At 39.5% G+C, this 20,518-nt stretch overlaps 1 protein-coding gene across 4 annotated transcripts in view; it reads left to right on the forward strand.

Moving 5' to 3' along the window:
• The window catches only part of LOC136863292 (uncharacterized), a 731,410-nt gene that overhangs the window by 126,104 nt on the left and 584,788 nt on the right, over positions 1 to 20,518 (forward strand). For all 4 annotated transcript variants that reach the window (XR_011017857.1, XR_011017858.1, XM_067139677.2 and 1 more), the window contains exon 4: positions 8,607 to 8,923. Coding sequence is in view for 2 of the 4 variants with exons in the window: in XM_067139677.2 (XP_066995778.2) it covers positions 8,607 to 8,923 (317 nt within the window). In the remaining 2 variants the exon portion in view is untranslated. The remainder of the gene's footprint in view (positions 1 to 8,606; positions 8,924 to 20,518) is intronic.

Genomic DNA, 20,518 nt, shown 5'->3' on the forward strand with positions numbered 1-20,518 from the left:
TGTCTTTTGTTGTGTAGTTATTTTCAAACGGCCTTTACTTAGAAAACGCCTCGTATATAAATATGTGGTTCTTAATTCTGTGAATACAAATGTATACAAAACAGCTAACATGTTCAGAAGGGAAGGATTTAAAATAGCACTCAAAACAAACAACTTTACAGAAACAAATTGGTAAATGTAATTTGAAAAAAGAGAACATCTTTTTAAAATCAGAAATTTATGAACTCAAACATCAAGAGCCTAATTGCAGTGCCATTTAAATTGGGCAGATGAAACGTAATTTCCACACCAGGTACAAAGAATGCAAACCTGCAGTTAGATTCAACAGACACTCTGCATTCAGCAAACGCATATGACAACTCGCACCACTTTACAAATATCAACAGATCTAAAAATTTTATACATGGATAATAAAAGCAAATCATTGAATGTTAAAGAAGGTATCGAAATTACATCGCAAGAAATGCTAACCAAACCAACTTAAATGACCATTCACGTTTAGTAAATTCACCTCTATTTGCACTACTTAATTTCAGATACAGTAACAACAACAAAATCAATAACAGTATTGAAAATCCACAGCCTGTTTCCAGTTGATTGACCAGGTCAGGAATGGAATGAATGAAGCCCCCATCTAGCAGCGAGGATTGGAATTGTGCCGGCTGCCGAAGCCTGTCGCACTCCTGGGGCAATGATTAATGACTGATAGATGAAATGACATTGGAGAGTGTTGCCGGAATGAAAGATGACGGAAAACTGGAGTACAAGTGATTATTTTCATATTTATTGAAATTGAGTGGATGTTATGCTAGGATTATTCATAAATATTATTTTTATATAACAATTTGCACTGAAGTATAAGAACTTTAAGGTCATATTTGGAGTGGATAAGCGGTGACCTTAAAGTTCTTATACTTCAGTGCAAATTGTTATATAAAAAATGATTTATGAATAATCCTAGTATAGCATCCACTCAGAGCTCTGACTTGGAGTTGGAATTCATGGCTGATGATGCCTGCAATGACAGGCGAAACATGTACCATACTTAAATTTAATGTAACAACAGTAATATAGTCCTAAAGACTTTACTAGTATTGAATAGGTGGTTTCAATAAATTAACTGTTTAACTTTTAATAAAAAGTGGAGTACCCAGAGAAAAACCTGTCCCACCTCCACTTTGTCCAGCACAAATGCAAATATAATTGATATATTTTATTATCTGGAAAGGAGTGCAAAGAGGAAAGAAAAGTACAGAGTATTTCAGACTTCACACAACACAGAGATCAGGAAAATTCTGAAGCATGTGCCTATTCTATGGTTATCGCTAAGAAGGTGGTTAGATAGAATTTTCCTGCGGTGGGACCCTTTTGTTACTTTATTCAGGAGTGAAATTGTTCAGTAAGGATTCTCAGATAGGACCTTTGAAGACTTACATAACTCCTAAACACAGTCTAAGTGCAGATGTGTCTTGTTTGTCTGAAAAGGTGAAGCATTGTCATAACATTTCACCACACTTTTCAGTTAAAAGGAAAACCCACTCATCAGTTTCACTCAAAAAAATTAAACTACTGATGACACTAAGAGCCATGTCTTGTCACGTGAAGAACGACTGCTCATGCTCCTTTTATCAAATTTATACATGCATCTCCGTGCCTTTTTCTCACAAGTTTCATGGATATCTTTTGAGAATCCAAATGTAGCTCCTCAGTCAAGTATGCTGCACATCCACTTACTGAGGTATGTTTTGGAGGAACTATTAAAGAATGTGATGGCAAGGTTTGTGAAACCACACGTTATTAAAAGCTCCTCCTCTCTCCTTGATGTAGATTATCATACTCCAGCAAATCAAAAGGATGATTGTGATCTGATGATAGGGAACTCGGCGTTTGTTTTGGTGAACACTTTGAAGTCTGAGGAAAAGTGTATATTCTTTAAGTCTGTTAGAAAATGTTTCTCTTCATCATGTGACTACATGGTACACAAATTTCTGTTCAAAGATGAAGTTTGAATTAATGCTGAAGTTGCAAATATTTCTGCTTTAAGTAAGGCATGATTTTCTAGCCTTAGATTTTTCATGAACAAGTTTCCGAACATTCTGACTAGTGAAACTGAACATTTAGATAAAGAAACACATTCTGCACTCCCAGTTCTTTAACTTTCAGCTCAAAGAAACAAGCCTGGCAAAAAGAAGAATTGTTCAATGGGCATTGGTAGGTCAAATGAAATCAGCTGATGGTGTACTTAAATATGACAGACTCAATTAGGTGATGCTTCCTATTTTATCAGTTCCACATATCAATGCAGAATGTGAAAGGGTGTTTTGCAAAGTCACAAAGACAAAAATACAGTTCAGTTCTGAACAAACTTTGGAGCAACTTTTAACCTTAAAATCAGTTCAGCACGGCAAATGCAAAAATTTAGTTCAGAGTTTCTGAAGAGGGCTAAGTCGGCTGCGGGTGTGTTGAACAAGTCGTAATGTGATCAGCATGTTGAATGATAAGTCGCTTGTTCCTGAAGTTCAGGTAGGCCTATGTCCAGTATTTAGTATTCATATATAAATAATGAAAAATATATATATGTAGGCTAAATGGAGTTGTTAATGTATTGAATTATAGTGAATTACTACATGTTCTGCCATCAGTGATGTGCTGTAATAAGTTGCGATTCGCTGCCCAATTTCTCTTGATTTTTTTACTTTTGAAAGTTGGCATGTCTGCAGTTGTCTTCATGATGTGTTTCAGATGGTTCTTAAAACTCTTAAGAGGGGCTCCATGAGCTCTACTGCTGGAGCAAAGTTCACCATAAAGAATTTGGCTGGGAAGCCTGGTATCACTCATGCGATGAACATGGCCTAACCGTCTCAGTTGATGAGCAATGATTGTTGCCTCAGTGCTATTTAGCTGCTCTTTGTTGAGAACTGTAGTGTTGGTCATATAGCCCTCCCACTTGATATTCAAGAAGTATCTCATTTTTGTTTGGTGGAAGCGCTCAAGATTTTTGATAACACTGTGATAGTGTCCAAGTTTCACAGCCATGCGGTAACGTGGAAATGACAACAGCTTTGTACACCATGAGTTTGGTAAGCAGTTTTAGGTCATTATTCATGAAGTCTCTGTACATTAACCATCCGAATGCTGCACGAGCAGTCCCAATTCTTTTATCAGCATCTTGTTCGCTGGTACACAGTTTAGACAAGATGCTTCCAAGATATGAAAAGTGATCAACCTGCTACAATGTTGTGCTTTAAGATGGAAATACTGAACTCAGGAAGAGTTAATCCTGTGGCAGTTTGTGCAAGTACCTTTATTTTTCTTCACATTAAGCATGCAGTTTTAAAGTAGTTGACTGACTGTTGTAGTTCTGCAGGTGTTAGAGCAGGAGATGCGGTGTCATCCGGGTAACCAGATTACGTCTTTGTGAGCGAAGTCTTGCCAGGTTGAAAAGGCCTCCACCGAGCTCGATAGCTGCAGTCGCTTAAGTGCGGCTAGTATCCAGTATTCGGGAGATAGTATGTTCGAATCCCACTGTCGGCAGCCCTGAAGGTGGTTTTCCGTGGTTTCCCATTTTCACACCAGGCAAATGCTGGGGCTATGCCTTAATTAAGGCCACGGCCGCTTCCTACCCACTCCTAGCCCTTTCCTGTCCCATCGTCGCCATAAGACATATCTGTGTCGGTGCGACGTAAAGCCAATAGTAAAAAAAAATAAAAAAAATAAAAGGCCTCCATCAGAAAGAAATTTAATCTCCATGTCCAAGTTGTTTGCAGACTATTCATGCAGCATGCTAAGCATGTACAGTGCAAAGAGTGTAGGAGCAAGCACACAGCCTTGTTTCAATTCATGAGTGGTTGGGAACGAATCTGATACTGAGTTACCATGAAGAACCTGTCGAGACATGCTATCATGAAGAGCTTGAACTAATTCCACATAACGTTCACAACATCCAAAATGTCTCAGTACTTTCCACATAGCAGATCTTGGTACTGAATCAAAGGCTTTTTTCCAGATCATAGAAAACTAAACACAGAGGCTGCTGTTGCTCTCTGCATTTTTCTTGGAGTTGTCTAGCACAGGAGATCGTATCTTTTATGCCTTTGGAAGTTCAGAAACCATATTGAGACTCAGACAAAATCCTCTCTGAGATAAATTGGAGTCGGTTTAATAGAATTCTTGCGAGAATTTTACCTGTAATTGACAAAAGCGATATACCACGGTAGTTCCCACATACACTACGATCGCCTTTCTTGAAGGTAGTGATGATGGTGTCATTCTTCAAGTCGTCGGGTACTTCTCGAGTTTCCCAAATTAAGAGGATGAGTATGAAAAGTCTAGTCGTCAAGGGTATACCTCCATTTTGTATCAGTTCCAGAGGGATGTTATCAGGACCAGGAGCCTTTTGTTTTAGTTGATTGAGTGCTTTGGTGAAGTCTCTGTATGTGGGTGGAACTGCCATCCATGGTTTCTGGGGCTACTGGGGGAGATACGAAGAAAGTCACGATTTAGAAGTGCAGAGAAATGTTCCTTCCAGTGCTCTAAAATTTCTTCACTATCGGTTAAAATGATGGAGTTTTCAGCAGTCTTCAATGACCACTGTGAAAATCGAATTGGACCATATATCTCCTTTATGCCAGCATAGAAGTTTTGCAGGTCACAGGCATCAGATAGTCTCTGCAGTTCTTCAGCCTTTTGTTGCCACCAGTTAGTCTTTATTTCCCTAATTTATGCCTGACATTTTCCTTTAAGTTCCAAGAAGACTGATCTTGAAGATAGGATAGATGGGCTTCCCGTTTGGCATTGATCGGACACTTAATTTCTTCATTATTTTCACCAAACCAGTCTTGTCTCTTTTTCCTCACAAAACCAATTGTTTCCTCAGCTGATTTAGTGATGACCTTCTGAAGCATGCCCCACTCCTGATTTGTGCTATCTCTGACCGGGCGAGTTGGCCATGCGGTTAGGAGCGCGCAGCTGTAAGCTTGCATCCGGGAGAGAGTGGGTTCGAATTCCACTGTCGGCAGCCCTGAAGATGGTTTTCCGTGGTTTCCCATTTTCACACCAGGCAAATGCTGGGGCTGTGCCTTAATTAAGGCCACGGCCACTTCCTTCCCACTCCTAGCCCTTTTCTGTCCCATCGTTGCCATAAGACCTATCTGTGTTGGCGCGACGTGAAACAAATGTAATAAAAAAAGTAAAAATGTACTATCACTGCTGGCTGGATGACTAGCCACTTTGAGATTGCATTTCTGTAATCCATAGCAATGGATTCAATTTGAAGTTTAGAAGTATCAAATTTCTTTTTGGGCAGGTTGTGGATGGAACTTTTTGGTTTGAGAGAGATTGAGATTCTCAACCAGGAAAAAAACTTATGATCTGTCCAGCAGTCATCGACATTTCTTGCGGTCCTTGTAAAGGACATCTTTATTATCACGTTGCCTGGTGATATAGTCAAGGATGTGCCAGTGCATTGAGTGAGGTTGCATCCAAGTGGTCTTGTAGCGGTTAGGCAGGCGGAACTGAGTATTGGCAATAAAGAGTTCATGTTCAGCACATACACTACACCAAGGAGCAGTAGACCATCGGCATTACAGTTGCCAAGTCCATGTTTTCCCATCACATTGCCCCATAACTGGTGATCTTTACCAACTCTGGTGTTGAAATCACCAAGTGGTAAGAGCTTGTCTTTTGGTGGTACTTTAGTGATGGTAGTGCTCAGCAGGTTGTAGAATTGGTCTTTAGCTTCTACATCAGCATCCGAGATGGGAGCATGTTCGGAGATGAGTGTCATAGATTTAGCTCCAGAGAGTGGGATTCAGAGAGTCATAATTCTTTCGCTGACAGCAGTTGGAGTTAGCTGGTTATCATTCACTAATGTGGTCTTCACAGCGAATCCAACACCATGAATGTGGTGTTCTCCCTCATCTTTTCCCTTCCAGAAGACTGTGTAACTAGAGCAATATCAATGTTCATTCGTCCAAGCTCATGGGTGACAAGCGCTGTTCTTCTCTCAGGTCTGTTATTGTCTTTCAAATCAAGTAGGGTTCGAACATTCCAGGTTCCTATAATCAAAGTATTGGTAATCTTCGTTTTTCAACAGCATAAGTGGTGACCCACTAGGTGTGGCCTCCCAGCCAGCTGAGTGTAACTACTGATGTTTAGCTCACATTTTTTAGGGCCTTCCCCATTCAGGGTGGTCAGCGGTGATCCTAAATAGGAATGCCCAAACACAGATGCAGGACCGAATACCTGAGTAGTCGTGGGGTCTCAGAAAGACGACCATCACACATCTGCTGCCAACATGCAGGTCCAAACTAGAGGCTTCCAGTTTCACCCGAAAACCTGCTTTACCATCCTTATCCCATCACTGTTGGACTTTAATTGAAGGGCATGACAGCAGGGAAAATGTGCCAAAAGCGGGAATTTGTTTAAGGTGGATCGCAGCTTGCAAGGAAGTGACCCACACGCTATGATCTCGGAACTATACCCTGCGGCACAAATGAAATGCGTCATGCATGTTCTAGTTCCATGACTGTAACGGACTGCTGCAGACTCAAATTACCATTGAGTTGCGCCTTCACAGCCAGTCCGTCTGGCATTACCTCATCCATCTCCATGACTGTTGAGAACCACAAAAAGAAGATTCCTCCGTCCGTTTTTCCGTTGGGCCAGAAACACACATGATAGCCACTGGCCCCTATGGGGGGTCGAGTTATTTACCGCCTCTCAACACTCGCCGTTAGCAGTTTTTACATCTGGTTGCCAAGCCAGCTAACCCTCCTCCTTTCCCATTCTGGATTTGGGACCAGACAATAGTAATAACATTGAAAGTAGTAGCTTAATTTGAGTGAACATTGCAATGCCACATATATTAGGCCAAGCAAAACTTAATTTCCATGCCGAGTATTTTAAAAAAATAAATAAAAAAAACTGCAAGTACTGCTCCTAATGATTTGAAGTAAGCAAAAATGAAATAACGAAAATTGCCGATATAATAGGCAGGCTATTAGATGCTTGTTAAGAACCCTAACGTAGTTTACAAACGAATCGTAGTACGAGAAAATAATGATTATCAGAAGAACAACAACAACAACAACAACAACAATGATAATACTAAGGAGAGCACTAAAAATTCAACACCTAAAAGTAAAATACAGCATGGCATTGACCTAGCCAGAGTGAGGGGTGTGACATGGCGGAAGTTCAACAAACTGGCAGTCAGTTGGACTCGTGCCAATGACAGAGCCACTGTTTTTCAAACACCTCTTACTACATACTGGAGTGCAGACAAAGCAGGACTTCATTACGATAAGTTCCAGATATCAAGTTCCTAAATATTTAAGTATTTATACATTTTTAGATATTTGAGTGTGATTAGTTAGAATCTGATTATGGTAGGCCTATGTTCTTTTAAGAATGAAACCTGTCATTTTATTTTAATTGTTTCTTTTTCGTGTATAATACTGTTTCCATATGTTCTCATTTTCAGATAGTTTTTAAATTTATTAATCAAAATTAGTTTTGAAAAAATGAAGAAGCTAACAGTTATTTAAAAAATAAAATCAATTTATTGATGAAAATCCACGCCTGTTCCTAGTCATTCGACTGGGTCGGGAATGGAGTGAATGAAGCCCCCATCTAGCGGCAAGGATAGGAATTGTGCCGCCTGCCGAAGCCTGTCGCACTTCTCTGGGGCAATGATTAATGAATGACAGATGAAATGAAATGATATTGGAGAGTGTTGCTGGAATGAAATATGACAGGGAAAATCGGAGTATCCGGAGAAAAACCTGTCCTGCTTCCGCTTCGTCCAGCACAAATCTCACATGGAGTGACCGGGATTTGAACCACGGAACCCAGCGGTGAGAGGCGGGCTGCCGTCTGAGCCACGGAGGCTTTAAATACGGTGTTTTTCAATATGACTGCATGATGGTTAGACCAATTTGAATTATTGTCATGGTTTTTTCATTTTGTCACTGTGTTACCAATATTGTTCTTGCCAAGTTAGTGCTATGTAGTTGTATAATTACTCTTCTTCTTTTTTTCTTCTCTTTTCTGGGCGAGTTGGCCATGCGGTTAGGGTCGCGCAGCTGTGAGCTTGCATCCGGGAGATAGTGGGTTCGAACCCCACTGTCGGCAGCCCTGAAGATGGTTTTCCGTGGTTTCCCATTTTCACACCAGGCACCAGGTACCTTAAGACCACCGCCGCTTCCTTCCATCTCCTAGGCCTTTCCTGTCCCATCGTTGCCATAAGACCTGTATGTGTTGGTGCGACGTAAAGCAAATAGCAAAAAAAGAAAAAACTCATCTTTGAGAATTTTGCGTTTTATGCATCCTTTCCCTTCTTTTTTAAAATTGTCATTGTTATAATGGAGATAGAAATGTGCTAAGAAAAAAAAAATGGATATAAACTAAGTGGCAGTAAAGGTTTAAACTTCTTCATCCAAACTGAAGAATTATTTATCATTGTATTCTGCCTATCTTAAGTTGCGACAGTGCTGTATATTTATGTCGTGTGAATTATTACACCTGGTTAGTATTTATTATTATGCTTGTGTTTTTCTACATAAACATGTTTAATAATTAGAACTTATTTTCCATCTTTTCCCTAGGAGCGTAACATGGAATCTGTTCGAGCAGCTAAGGATGAAAGAGTTAGAGAAATTCGCAACGCTGTTGAATTGATGATATCACGTCTTGATTCACACCTAAAGACTAAACTGATCACTCTCATGGGGCAAGAGAGCTCTCTGACTCAAGAAACCGAACATCTTGAAAATGTTCTTCAAGAAATTGAACATTTGGTAAACACCTATAGTCGTTCAGAACTAATTTCTAAGAGTTCTGAAATAACTCGTATGATACATCAGTTACGTAAGAAACCAGTAACTGCTTTTGTTCCTGCTCCTGTGCCTGCTGATTTCATGAGGTGAATGCAGTTTTGATAAATATTTTCCCATCACAATACTGCTTTCTCAGATAATTATTGAACTATACTATAGAACAAGGTGAAGCTCAAGGCCAGTCAATTAATTTCTTATGGTTTTATTTTTTTTAATATTCTTGTTTATTTAAAGATTTCCATGAGATGTAATTGTCAACTCTTGGAAAAACTGATCACATGCTGACCACTCAAATTCTATATTTATCCCTTTCTTGACACATAGCTAGAATACCCATAAACATAATACATACGTCATACATCCATCTTCATTATGGACTGTTATGCCTTTCAGCATTCAGTAAGTCTGTGCAAACTTACTAAACACCTCCACAACCCTCTATTTGTAACTAGCTCTGTCCCCTCATTTAGTTCCATACCTGTTATCTTCACATCATTTGAAACTGAGTCTAACCATTGTTGCCATAGTCTCCCTCTACTCTTACCACTGAGCTCGATAGCTGCAGTCGCTGAAGTGCGGCCAGTATCCAGTATTCAGGAGATAGTGGGTTCGAACACCATTGTTGGCAGCCTTGAAGATGGTTCTCCTTGGTTTCTCTTGGTGTGACGTAAAGACACTAGTAAAAAAAAAAATTTAAAAAAAAAGAAGCTTCTCTTACCTACCATGACAGAGTCCATTGTTCTCCAGGGTAACCTATCCTCCTCCATTTGCCTCGCATGACCCGCCACCGAAGTCTGTTCATGCGCCCGGCTACATCAGTCGAGTTCATTCCTAACGTAGCCTTTATCTCCTCATTCCAGGTACCCTTCTGTCATTTTTCCCACTGCTTGTACCAGTGATCATTCTCCCTACCTTCATGCCTGTTACTTCTAACTTATGAATAAGATACCCCATGTCAACCCAGCTTTCACTCCTGTGCAGAAAAGTCAGTCTGAAAATAGAGCAGTGTGAAGATAGTTCCATCTGTGAGTTGACTTCCTTCTTACAGAATACTGTTGATCAGAATAGAGAGCTCACTGCATTAGCTTTTGCACCTTGATTCACTCTTGGTTACTAACTACGATTGTGGGAGAAAAAACAGCCTAAATACTGGAATTATCTACTTGTTCCAGTTTTTTACTCCCCATCTGATGTTCAATTTTCTTAGATTTCTTCCATGCTGACATCACTTCACTCTTGGAAAGGCTCATTTTCATACAATATTCATTGCTCCTGTCTTCAAGTTCCAACGTACTAGATGGTAGGCTTTCAGCACAGTCTGCCATTAAGACAGTCATTAGCATAGGCCAAACTGCTTGCTACATTTCCACCGAAGTGAATCCCTCTCTACCACTTTATACCTTTCAGTAGATGATCTGTGTAAAATATAAACAACAAAGGTGAAAGATTGCAGCCTTGTCTAAACCCTGTAAGTACCATAAACCAAAAATTGATTCCACCATCAATTCTCACTGCAACCCAATTATCAACATAAATGCCTTTGCTTCATTTTAATAATCTGCCCTTAATCCCATAATCCCCTAGTATGGCTAACATCTTTTCCCTTCTCTAGATCTACGAAACTTAACTGTCCAATCCTGTTGTAACATGTTTTCAATTACTGGCACTTACTGAACATCCATCCCTGACAGCCCCTTCATATTCTGAAATCACACTGTTTTCATCCAACTTACTCTCAACCACTGTTATTACCCTCCTTTCCAAAGTGTCAGTGAACACCTTGCCTGATATATTGATCAATGAAATACCTCGTCAATTGTTGGAATCCTTCCTGTTCCCTTGCTTATAGATAGGTACAATTATTGACTTCATCCAGTCAGTAGGTTCTTTGCTAACATTCCATCCTAATCGTATTTTTATGAATAAAACTCCATCTGTTTCATTACTGTAATTTATTTTAAGAGTATCACCTAATAAATGCACACACAAATATTTAAATACACACAAATCTAACCAGTTAAGAATGGCCACACTTACTAATTGAGGACCATTTTTGCAAAAACTCTCTTTATGTAAAAAAAACATTTTTTTCAGAAGTAACTTTTTTATTTTACAAACAAATGAAAACTTTTTCCTTTACAAGCAGCAATGTTTATGTAGGTTTAAACATGCTTAATGACATTTCTTCAATATACATCAAATTGATGGTAGTTTACTGACAAGGTACAGAAAAATGGCTTTCTTTTGCAAAACTCTCTCTGTCAAAGAAAAATAATCGCAGAAATAATATTATTGTAAGTTTACACACAAATTGAAACACTTTTTCCTTACAAACAACAATGTTTATGCATGTTTTAAGACAGTCCTTCCATATAACTCCAATATTGATGATAGTCGTCGATAGTAAGGTAGAGAAATGTGCATTATTTTACAAACCTCAGTTTGTTCTTGCCACTGAAACTTGGCAAACAGTAAGTTATTTAAATTTACACATTAAATAGATGCAGAAACAGCAATTTCATTTTATTTTTAACTTGAGTGTTGGTGTCTCCTCATAAATCCTTCATGACCTGTCAACGGTCTTCATACCCTGCACCATGAACAGGTTGTGTGTCCTTGTAGAAGCTTGAGGCTTTGAGAGAAATGGTAAAGAAACTAATTAGTTTTATAACATCCTCATTTTCTGCACTTACGTGCTTTGCCTTGGAAATAATGTCAGCCCGTTTCAATGTTCTGAATGAGGAAACATTCTTCTTCAAAACATCAAAACATACTTCTGATCCAGTAAAGTATGTGGTTTCAATGGTGCATTGCACCTTACCGTTGCTTTGGCTGTATGAGATCACCCAAGCATCCATCATTTTTGAAGGTAAGGTAGCCTTGATGAGTTCCTTAGATATACTTTTGAAGTAATTGAAAACCAGTCTTTTCCCCACACTAATACCTTTCCAAACTTTTCTATAATACTCCTATATTTGCAAGGCGATATGATGTTCTCTTTCTTCCGGTATTCTTTCTCAATCCTGACAAAGATACGATCTGGTTGCATAAAACTATGTCCACGAATGGGGAAATAGTAAGTTCTACAAATACTTTGGTATGCTCCATGAAATGTGCCAGCATGCACAGCGTTATAGAATTTTTGTTCTGGCTGGTGTATGAGTCCGAATACAGCTCAAGTTTCAATCCCTTATCACTACGGTTTCTAGTGCTTACTTCCAATTGTAGCAGAAAGTGTTGCAGTGGAGAAGCAATTTCATTTGCATCTCTCCCAGCTTTGGTGTTGCACCATGTATAGTGAAAGATTTTATCATTGGTTTGTTTTGTTTCATGTACCATCACCGTCAGGTTATAGAACCATACCTGCTGTGCGTAAAACACTTCGCCAACAGAGGGCTGCATGTCAAAAACAACTTTTATGCAGTTTTCGGAGTAAGTGTTCATAATAGTGTGGAACTTCTTTGCATGGTTTTATTAACTCGCAGCTCTGTTCTACACACTTCTTGAAGTTTTCCAGATTCTGCAATCTTTATTCTTAGTTTGAGTTCCTTGCACTTTGAACAGGTGTAGCTGTGCAGATTACCAAATCTGAGATTAAAATTCTTATAGAACACTACTTTCAGGTAGCACAACTATAAGAGCACACTAGTAATATGGAATTTTAAAACAGAATAGCACTAAGTGAGTTTTAAAAAAAACTGGTGTCCGTTCATAAGGCGAGTTTTGCAAAAACAGCCTCTTTTCTCTGTTATATCTGTGGCATATAGCAAGTTTTGCTCAAGCCGATTGCGCATAGGCTTGTAGACAGCAACCATCAGAATGTATTTTTATATTAAAACAAAAAAATCAGGAAATTTGCATCAAGCGAGTTTTGCAAAAATGGTCCTCAATTAAGTCTATTCACACGTCCCTCTTCCTTACAGCACAGTAGGAGGCCCAGCCTGTTTGTCTACCTGCGGACGCTAATCCTTACTTTCACTTCCCCAAATCCAGTCAACTCGTACAGCAGCTGGGTGTAGATCACTGGATTTGAACACGGTGCCACTGGCTACACACCACATGACTGTTCGTTGGTTCGACTCCACAGATAGTCCAGTAATTCAGAGTCACATGCAGTGAACAACTAAACAGCTCAACAGTATTCAGCAGCAAGATGGTATTCACAACAGCTAACATTAACACAGGTCCATTTACCTTCACACTCGCGATAGCGGCTTCCCTCGCTGAGCCTCAGTTTACAGAAATACACGAACACACAGTACAGTCTTCCGTTCTTTCGTCTCCACCTAGTCACTGGTCTCTCCGACACCACAACAGCAGCTCCTGATTCAGATCTCAGTGGGACACTAGCGACAGTCAACACCTCTGTTGCCCTCAGCCCAGCCACCAAACCCCAACACAGAGAGTCTCACACCGACTCCACCTTGGAGCCCAACTGTCGCTCTAAGTCCAGCACTGACTGACTGTTCGCGGCTAGCTTCCCTTTTTATAGCTCAGCTGATTTGAGCCAGTAATTTCGCGAGGTGACTAGAGACAGAACATTCCTGTTGAATCTCCAAGAAACTCACAGGTAAGCCGGCAAACGAGAACAATGCACAGAAAGGCTGGCCCCACCCTACAACCTGGCTGGGAGATCCCAGGTCGTGCGAGTCACTCGCCCCTTCCTGAAAGTACCGAAATGGGCTACCATGGGGCTGGCACATTACAGTATTACTCTTTGAAGCAATTTCATCCCTGCCTTCCCACTATATTTCACCATATCAGGTGTAATTTCATCTGTTCCTGTTGCTTTATGATGGTGGAGTTTATTTACTATTCTTTCCACTTCCTCAAGTGTAATGTCACCAACATAAATGTCAGCTTCCCTATGACCTCAGTTGTTTGTATTGTCCACTGGAAGATTTCCTTTCACGATGTGGAGATTTTCAAAATAATTCCTTCCACCTGTCCAGTGATTCCCTGGGATCTACTACGAGTTCACCTTATTTGCCACAAAACACTGTTTCATTTTTCCCTCCCTTTCTAAGATTCCTTATTACTGTTCAGAAAGGTTTCCCTGCCACTTGACCTAGCCTTTCCAGGTTATTACTGAAATGTTCCCATGACTTCCTGGATTCAACAGTTATTTGTTTTGCTCTATTTCTTTCATCTACGTATAATTTTATTCCTAGGTATTCCCTTGCTGTTTCTACTACAGCATCCGTATATGCCATCCATTTTCTTTCTATATCCTGAACCAGATTTCTATCTTTTGTTTGGAACTTTACAGTAATCGTATCCATGTGTGCATCTTAGTCTCACCCTCTGTAAGAGTGTAGTGGCATCGTACAGCAAGCCTCTTGATGACCTGTCCCCACGAGTCTCTGTTTTAGGCATGGTTATTTGCTTGTACCGGGTTCTCTCCTGTTAGGCTCTTGAGTTCTACCTATCACAATGAAGCACATGTTCTGAGCATTTGTCCAACAACTTGCCCTTCAGTGATCATCTTCTCCAGTACACTGGACCTGACAATGTGACCGAATTACATGACCTGTTGTTGTTTGATAAATGTTGATATGTTATTTTGATGCTGAGCTGTCTCAGTGTTGAGTTGTTTGTTTGGTGTGCCGTCCAAGGTGTGTTCTCAATATTCTTCTGTAGCACCCATTTCCAAAGAGAATTATAAGAAATAAATCATCTAATGTCTGATGTAGAACAAACACTGACATGCTGGAGGAAGCAGGCAGGCCATGTAAACAAAGGAGTGGATAGGGAACAAGCACTGACTTGTAGGAAGCAGGCAATGTATACATTAGACATATTATGACAAAAAGATCACAACCATAATTTTTGGTATTACCGTATATGTATTTTAATGTTATAATTATTCTTACAATATTGTATTTGTCTTGTAAACATATGTTTTAGTTATCACATGATCTGTTTAATTTTTATTTAGCTGAAGATGGCCACTAAGTGGCTGAAACTAGTCCCCAGACTGATGTAATATTATTTACTTGACGTATTGTATTGAAACGGTGGACCCTTTTGCCAATTTATTTCTTATAATTACACTTCAATATGGAACAAAAATGAAATTTCTAGCATTTCCAAAGAGTCAGTTTTGCGGCAGTCTGTCATCTTTAAGATCCAGATTTCTGCTGCACAGGTGGCAATGGGGGGGAAAATGAGTGTCCCCAAAAGCATAAGTTTCATCGTCACAGTAATGAGGTGTTTTTCATATGCGTGTAAGCTTTGCTGTTTAACTCCTTGCCATAGTAACATGCCTGTGGACCTCAGGTTCACAGTACCTAGTGTTAGAGGCAACAGATCCAAGGTAGTCAGCGTAGCTAACCACTTCATAGTTAGCAACCCTTATGATGTCAGGTACCGGGCAATTTGGCTGTGCGGTTAGGGACACGTGGCTGTGAGTTTACATCCGGGAGATAGTGGGTTCGAATCCCACTGTCGGCAGCCCTGAAGATTGTTTCCGTGGTTTCCCATTTTCACACCAGGCAAATGCTGGGGCTGTACCTTAAGACCACGGCTGCTTCCTTCCAAGTCCTAGGCCTTTTCTATCCCATCGTCGCCATAAGACCTATCTGTGTCGGTGTGACGTAAAGCCACTAGCAAAAAATGATGTCAAGTAAATTATTGTTACGGCAATGTATAATCATCACCTTGATTCTTCATGGTGTTGGTTTTAAGTCCATACACTCTACTACGTTCTTCTGTCTTCTGCATGATAGTCTCTAGCTCGTGCTGATTTTCTGTCATTATCAAGGTGTCGTCTGCACATTGAAGATGGCTTACTTGTTTGCTTCCAACTATAATGCCGCCATTCCAGTCTTCAGATACCTCTCTCATGATCTACTCACTGTAAATGTTGAATAGAAAAGGGAATGAATGCACCTCTGTCTCGTCAGTTATAGGTTTATTACGGATCTGGTGCCCCTACCCTCCCTTCAGTATCGGTCATAGCCTTATGCTTGGAGAATGTATTTGAAACTGCTAATCCTATACTAGTACAGAAGTCCAGTAAACACTTCCTAATTCTATAAGCTTCCATATCTTTTCCAGATTTCCAAATTTACCTATCATCTTCTCATATCCTTCAGTGTCAAACTCCATGGCCTAAATGGTTAGCATGTTGGCCTTTGGTCCAGGGGGTCCCGAGTTTATTCCCTGCTGGATGAGGGATTTTAACCTTCATTGGTTAATTCTGATGGCTTGGAGGCTGGGTGTGTGTGCAGTCTTCATCATTAGAATTCATCATAGGTAGGGCCACTTCCTCACAGACACGCAGGTCTCCTGTAGACCCGTATCGTGTCTTTGCAAGCCACACACCATTTTTTAATATCCTTCAGTTCTATTTCCAGCTTTCATGTTGAAATTGCCCATTAGCACTATCCTGTCCTTGCTGTTGATCTTAACTATATATAATCATTCAGTGCTTCATAAAACTTGTCAAATTCACCCTCATCTGGAGTTAAGAATTGTGTAATTCTTGTGTATTATTCTCTGTTTCCAGTAATTAACAGCAATTTTCGTCCTGTTAGCGTGTTATAGGAATAAAAAATCGTATAATTAAGTAGTATTGTAGTGTAGTAGTAGCCTATGTTAATTATTTTATTGTCGTGTGATCTTTGTGAACTAACCTAGACAATATTTCTTTCCTTTCACTTTTATTTTGCGCAGAATAAGTTGTCTTATTTTTCTTTTCATTATTTAGTAAAGAATGGCTAAGGAGTGCGAGTGTAGGAACTGTGGGTGTGGCCTTAAGGAGTATGAGGGAGGAGTTGGAGAGCTTGAGGGAGATAATTAGGATTCTCTCAGAGGACAGGAAGGAAAGTAGGCCTCCCTCAAACAATGTACAGGATACAGTAGGTGTAATAGAGGGATGGGAAGGAAAGGGGGGAATTCTAGAAGACAGGTCAGGTGGTCTAATGTTTTAAGGGGAAGGAGATTGCAGGCTAAGGGCTCCATTCAGGATCAGAATTCAAGACAGGTGTCATTGAGAAATCGGTACGAATCACTGCAGGTGGTAGAACCGAGGGAAGATCAGGAACAGGAAACTGTTGCTGAGAAGTATGGAAGTGGGAGAAAGGGAAGAGGTAGGAAAGGGAAATGTGGAGTAGTGGATAGGAAAAGACAGGTGGAACAGGGTCGTGGGATGCAGAAAAGGGAGGAGGAAGTAACTTCTGCAGCTGTCAGGAAAGATATGACTGATCAGGAAGGGAGGGGATCAAATGAGGTTTGTAGGGTTGAGGCTCTGGTCATGGGGGATTCCATTGTTAGACATGTCGGGAAAGTGTGTGGAGGAAAGGGTACCAGGGTAGTGTTATCCAGGAATTAGGTTGAGGCAGATGTTGAGGAAGATAGAAGAGAAGGAGGAGGGAAAGGAGAAGGTGGTAGTGTTTCACGTTGGTACTAACAATGTAAGACAAGCAGGTATAAGTACCAACATAGTTGGGGATGTGTGGGATCTGGTAAATGCAGCACGGCTGAAGTTTAAGGAAGCAGAGATTATCAGTGGAATACTGTGTAGGAGGGATACTGACTGAAAGGTAATTGGGGATTTAAATGAGACTATGGAGTGGGTATGTGGGAAACTGGGAGTGAGATTTCTAGATCCTAATGGGTGGGTAGGAGATAGGGATCTGCGCTCAGATGGCCTTCACTTAAACCGCAGTGGTACACATAAGTTAGGAAATTTGTTTAGAAGGGTTATAGGGAGATACATTCAGGGAAACAGGGTGGCCTAGGTAGCGGTGTTACCGAGCTCGATAGCTGCAGTCGCTTAAGTGCGGCCAGTATCCAGTAATCGGGAGATAGTGGGTTCGAGCCCCACTGTCGGCAGCCCTGAGGATGGTTTTCCGTGGTTTCCCATTTTCACACCAGGCAAATGCCGGGGCTGTACCTTAATTAAGGCCACGGCCGCTTCCTTCCACTTCGTAGGCCTTTCCTATCCCATCGTCGCTATAAGACATATCTGTGTCGGTGCGACGTAAAGCAAGTAGCAAAAAAAAGAAAAAAGAAAAAGAGGTAGCGGTGTTAAGGGAACAGGGAACTGGAAATCAAGTAGGGATGACATAAAAATGTTAGTGCTCAACTGTAGAAGTATTGTAAAGAAAGGAATAATTAAGTAATTTAATAGATATATACTTACCAGATATTGTAATAGGAGTTGAATCATGGCTGAGAAATGATGTAATGGATGCAGAAATTTTCTCACGGAACTGGAGGGTGTTGAAATAATAACATTAAGTTATTTATTAGACCACCTAATCAATACAAAATCGTCTTGGATGATTTACATAAATTTGTTAGCTAATAGTGGGACATGTTTCGCCTTCTCTGAAGGCATCATCAGCCATAGTCTTAACCTTAAATTAAAAATAAGCGTCTAAATATCATGTGAATTTTAAAAATCTTGAAGAGATTTGAAGTAAAATAACATTAAAAATAACAATGATGGTTTGAAAATACAATGTGATGAGATACAATAGTGGAAGTATTATCAAAATTAACATTAGAAGGCTGCTAAAATAAGTACAATGGATAAAACAACAGATTGTTATACAACAAGTAGTAAGATTACATAAAAGTAAAGTTGATAGTCATGGCGGTTATAATTAGACGATGGCGAAAAATCTTATATAATCAAAGTAAAGAGGAGAGAATAAAAGTCAAAGTTAGTTGAGAGATCCAAAGTTCATCATGATCTTGAAGATAAAAGACGAAAGTCAGATACATATGGTGAAGTTGTAGAATACGTTGAGGATATGAAGTTGGTGAATAGAAGTTGAAGAACAGTTTCAAATAGGATCACTATGGACCATCTCAAAATTTGAAGTGATGTTCAAATGTTGTAAATTGTGAGTTTGTAGATATTCTAGTTGAAAAAGCATATAAAAGTGGAATCTGTAAATGGAAGCAAGAAACGTAGAGATAATTGTGTGAAAAGATATTTGAAAAATATTGAAGTAGAATAGTATGCACTTACCATTTGACGGTGACAAAGATAGCTTGTAATATTATGAGTTAGAAGAATTTGCAACCGTAGACTTCTTGCTACGTGTGTTATAACTGAAGTTTTGTGCTGGAGGGGGATCTGTTTGCGTTGACGTAACTATTGGAGGGGGGCTGCTATTGGTGGGAGGGAAGGAAGAGAGTGTATTACTGCGCGTGTTGTAACGGTGTAAGGCTATTGGAGGGAGCGATGTTCCGGTGGGTGTGGCTATGGGTTTATTGGTTGTATTTGAATTAGAGGTACTAGCGGCGGGGGGAAGGGAGGGGGGTATATTAGCTGTAGGGGAGGTGGGAACTCTAATTGATGTGAGGTTGAAGATTTTTAAGAATTTGTTGGTGAGGGAAGTTGATTCTCGTAATAAAATAAGAATCTGTTCATACAAGGGGCTTTTTTTATCAATAGTGTCATTTAGATTTTTATCTTTATTAAAATGTTGGTCGAGGAAAATAAATAAGTTTTCATATTCTGTCATGAGTTTGCTTTTATTGACTCTTTTTAGGATATGGAGGTCTTGTTCTATTGTGGTGAATTTATGCCCGGTGTCCCTCATATGGTTGGCCATTGCGGAGAATTTGTTGTGTCTTTGGGCATTGTAATGCTCGGCATATCTGGTAGAGAAGCTGCGGCCAGTTTGGCCAACATAAGAAAAATTACATGTAGAGCATTTCAATCTGTATATTCCTGATCCAGAGTAACTATTGTCTGTGATGTTGATAGAGTTGTGATTGAAGAATAAATTACGATTAGTGTTTTTTGTTGTGTAGGCTATTTTTATTTCGTGCTTCATTAATGAATTGGTTACCGGGTAAATGCTATGGTTAGTGAACGTGAATTTAGCGTATTTTGGTTTGACGGGTTTTAATGGGGTTAAATTGGTAGCTAGTTTCAGTTTGGTTTTATTGATGATTTTATCAATCATACTCGTGTTAAATCCATTGAATTTAGCTATTTCCTTGATGAATAGTAATTCTTTCTTTAAATTAGTAGAGGACATAGGGATCTTTAATGCTCTATATATTAAACTGTGATAAGTGGCTTTTTTATGTGAGTTGGGATGTAAAGAATCATTTTTTATGGTTGTTGGAGAAAAGGTGGGTTTTCTGTATATTTGGAAGTCGAATTTGTTCAATGCTCGTGTGATTTTGATATCTAAGAAGTTCAAAGAGTTATTGAACTCATCTTCTTTAGTGAATTTAATATTATTATCTAAGTTGTTGAGGAATGATAGTATGTTATTGCTGTTGTTGATTTGTTTATCAATGATAGCTATGGTATCATCAACATAGCGATGCCAAAGACAGAGTCCGTTGATGTTATTAATAATCTTACTATGTTCGAGATTATCTAAGTATATATCGGCTAGTATTCCAGACAACGGGTCTCCCATCGCTAGACCTTCTTGTTTGTAAATTTTCTTATTGAAGGTAAAATAGTTGTTGTCTAAAACGAAATTAAGTAATTTTAACCATTCATCAATTTCGATTTTACTCAATGTGCTATGTTTCAACAGATTGCTTTTTATGATGTTAATAGTATTGTTGATAGGGATATTAGTATACATGTTGGTGATGTCAAAAGAACATAAAACGTGGTTTGGTTGTAGACTGAAATTATTTAGGGAATTACAAAGTTCGATCGAGTTCTTTATGGGGTTGGAGTTGTGAAATTT

This window comes from Anabrus simplex, chromosome 2, assembly GCF_040414725.1.
Source record: "Anabrus simplex isolate iqAnaSimp1 chromosome 2, ASM4041472v1, whole genome shotgun sequence".
NCBI classification, from domain to species: Eukaryota; Metazoa; Arthropoda; class Insecta; order Orthoptera; family Tettigoniidae; genus Anabrus; species Anabrus simplex.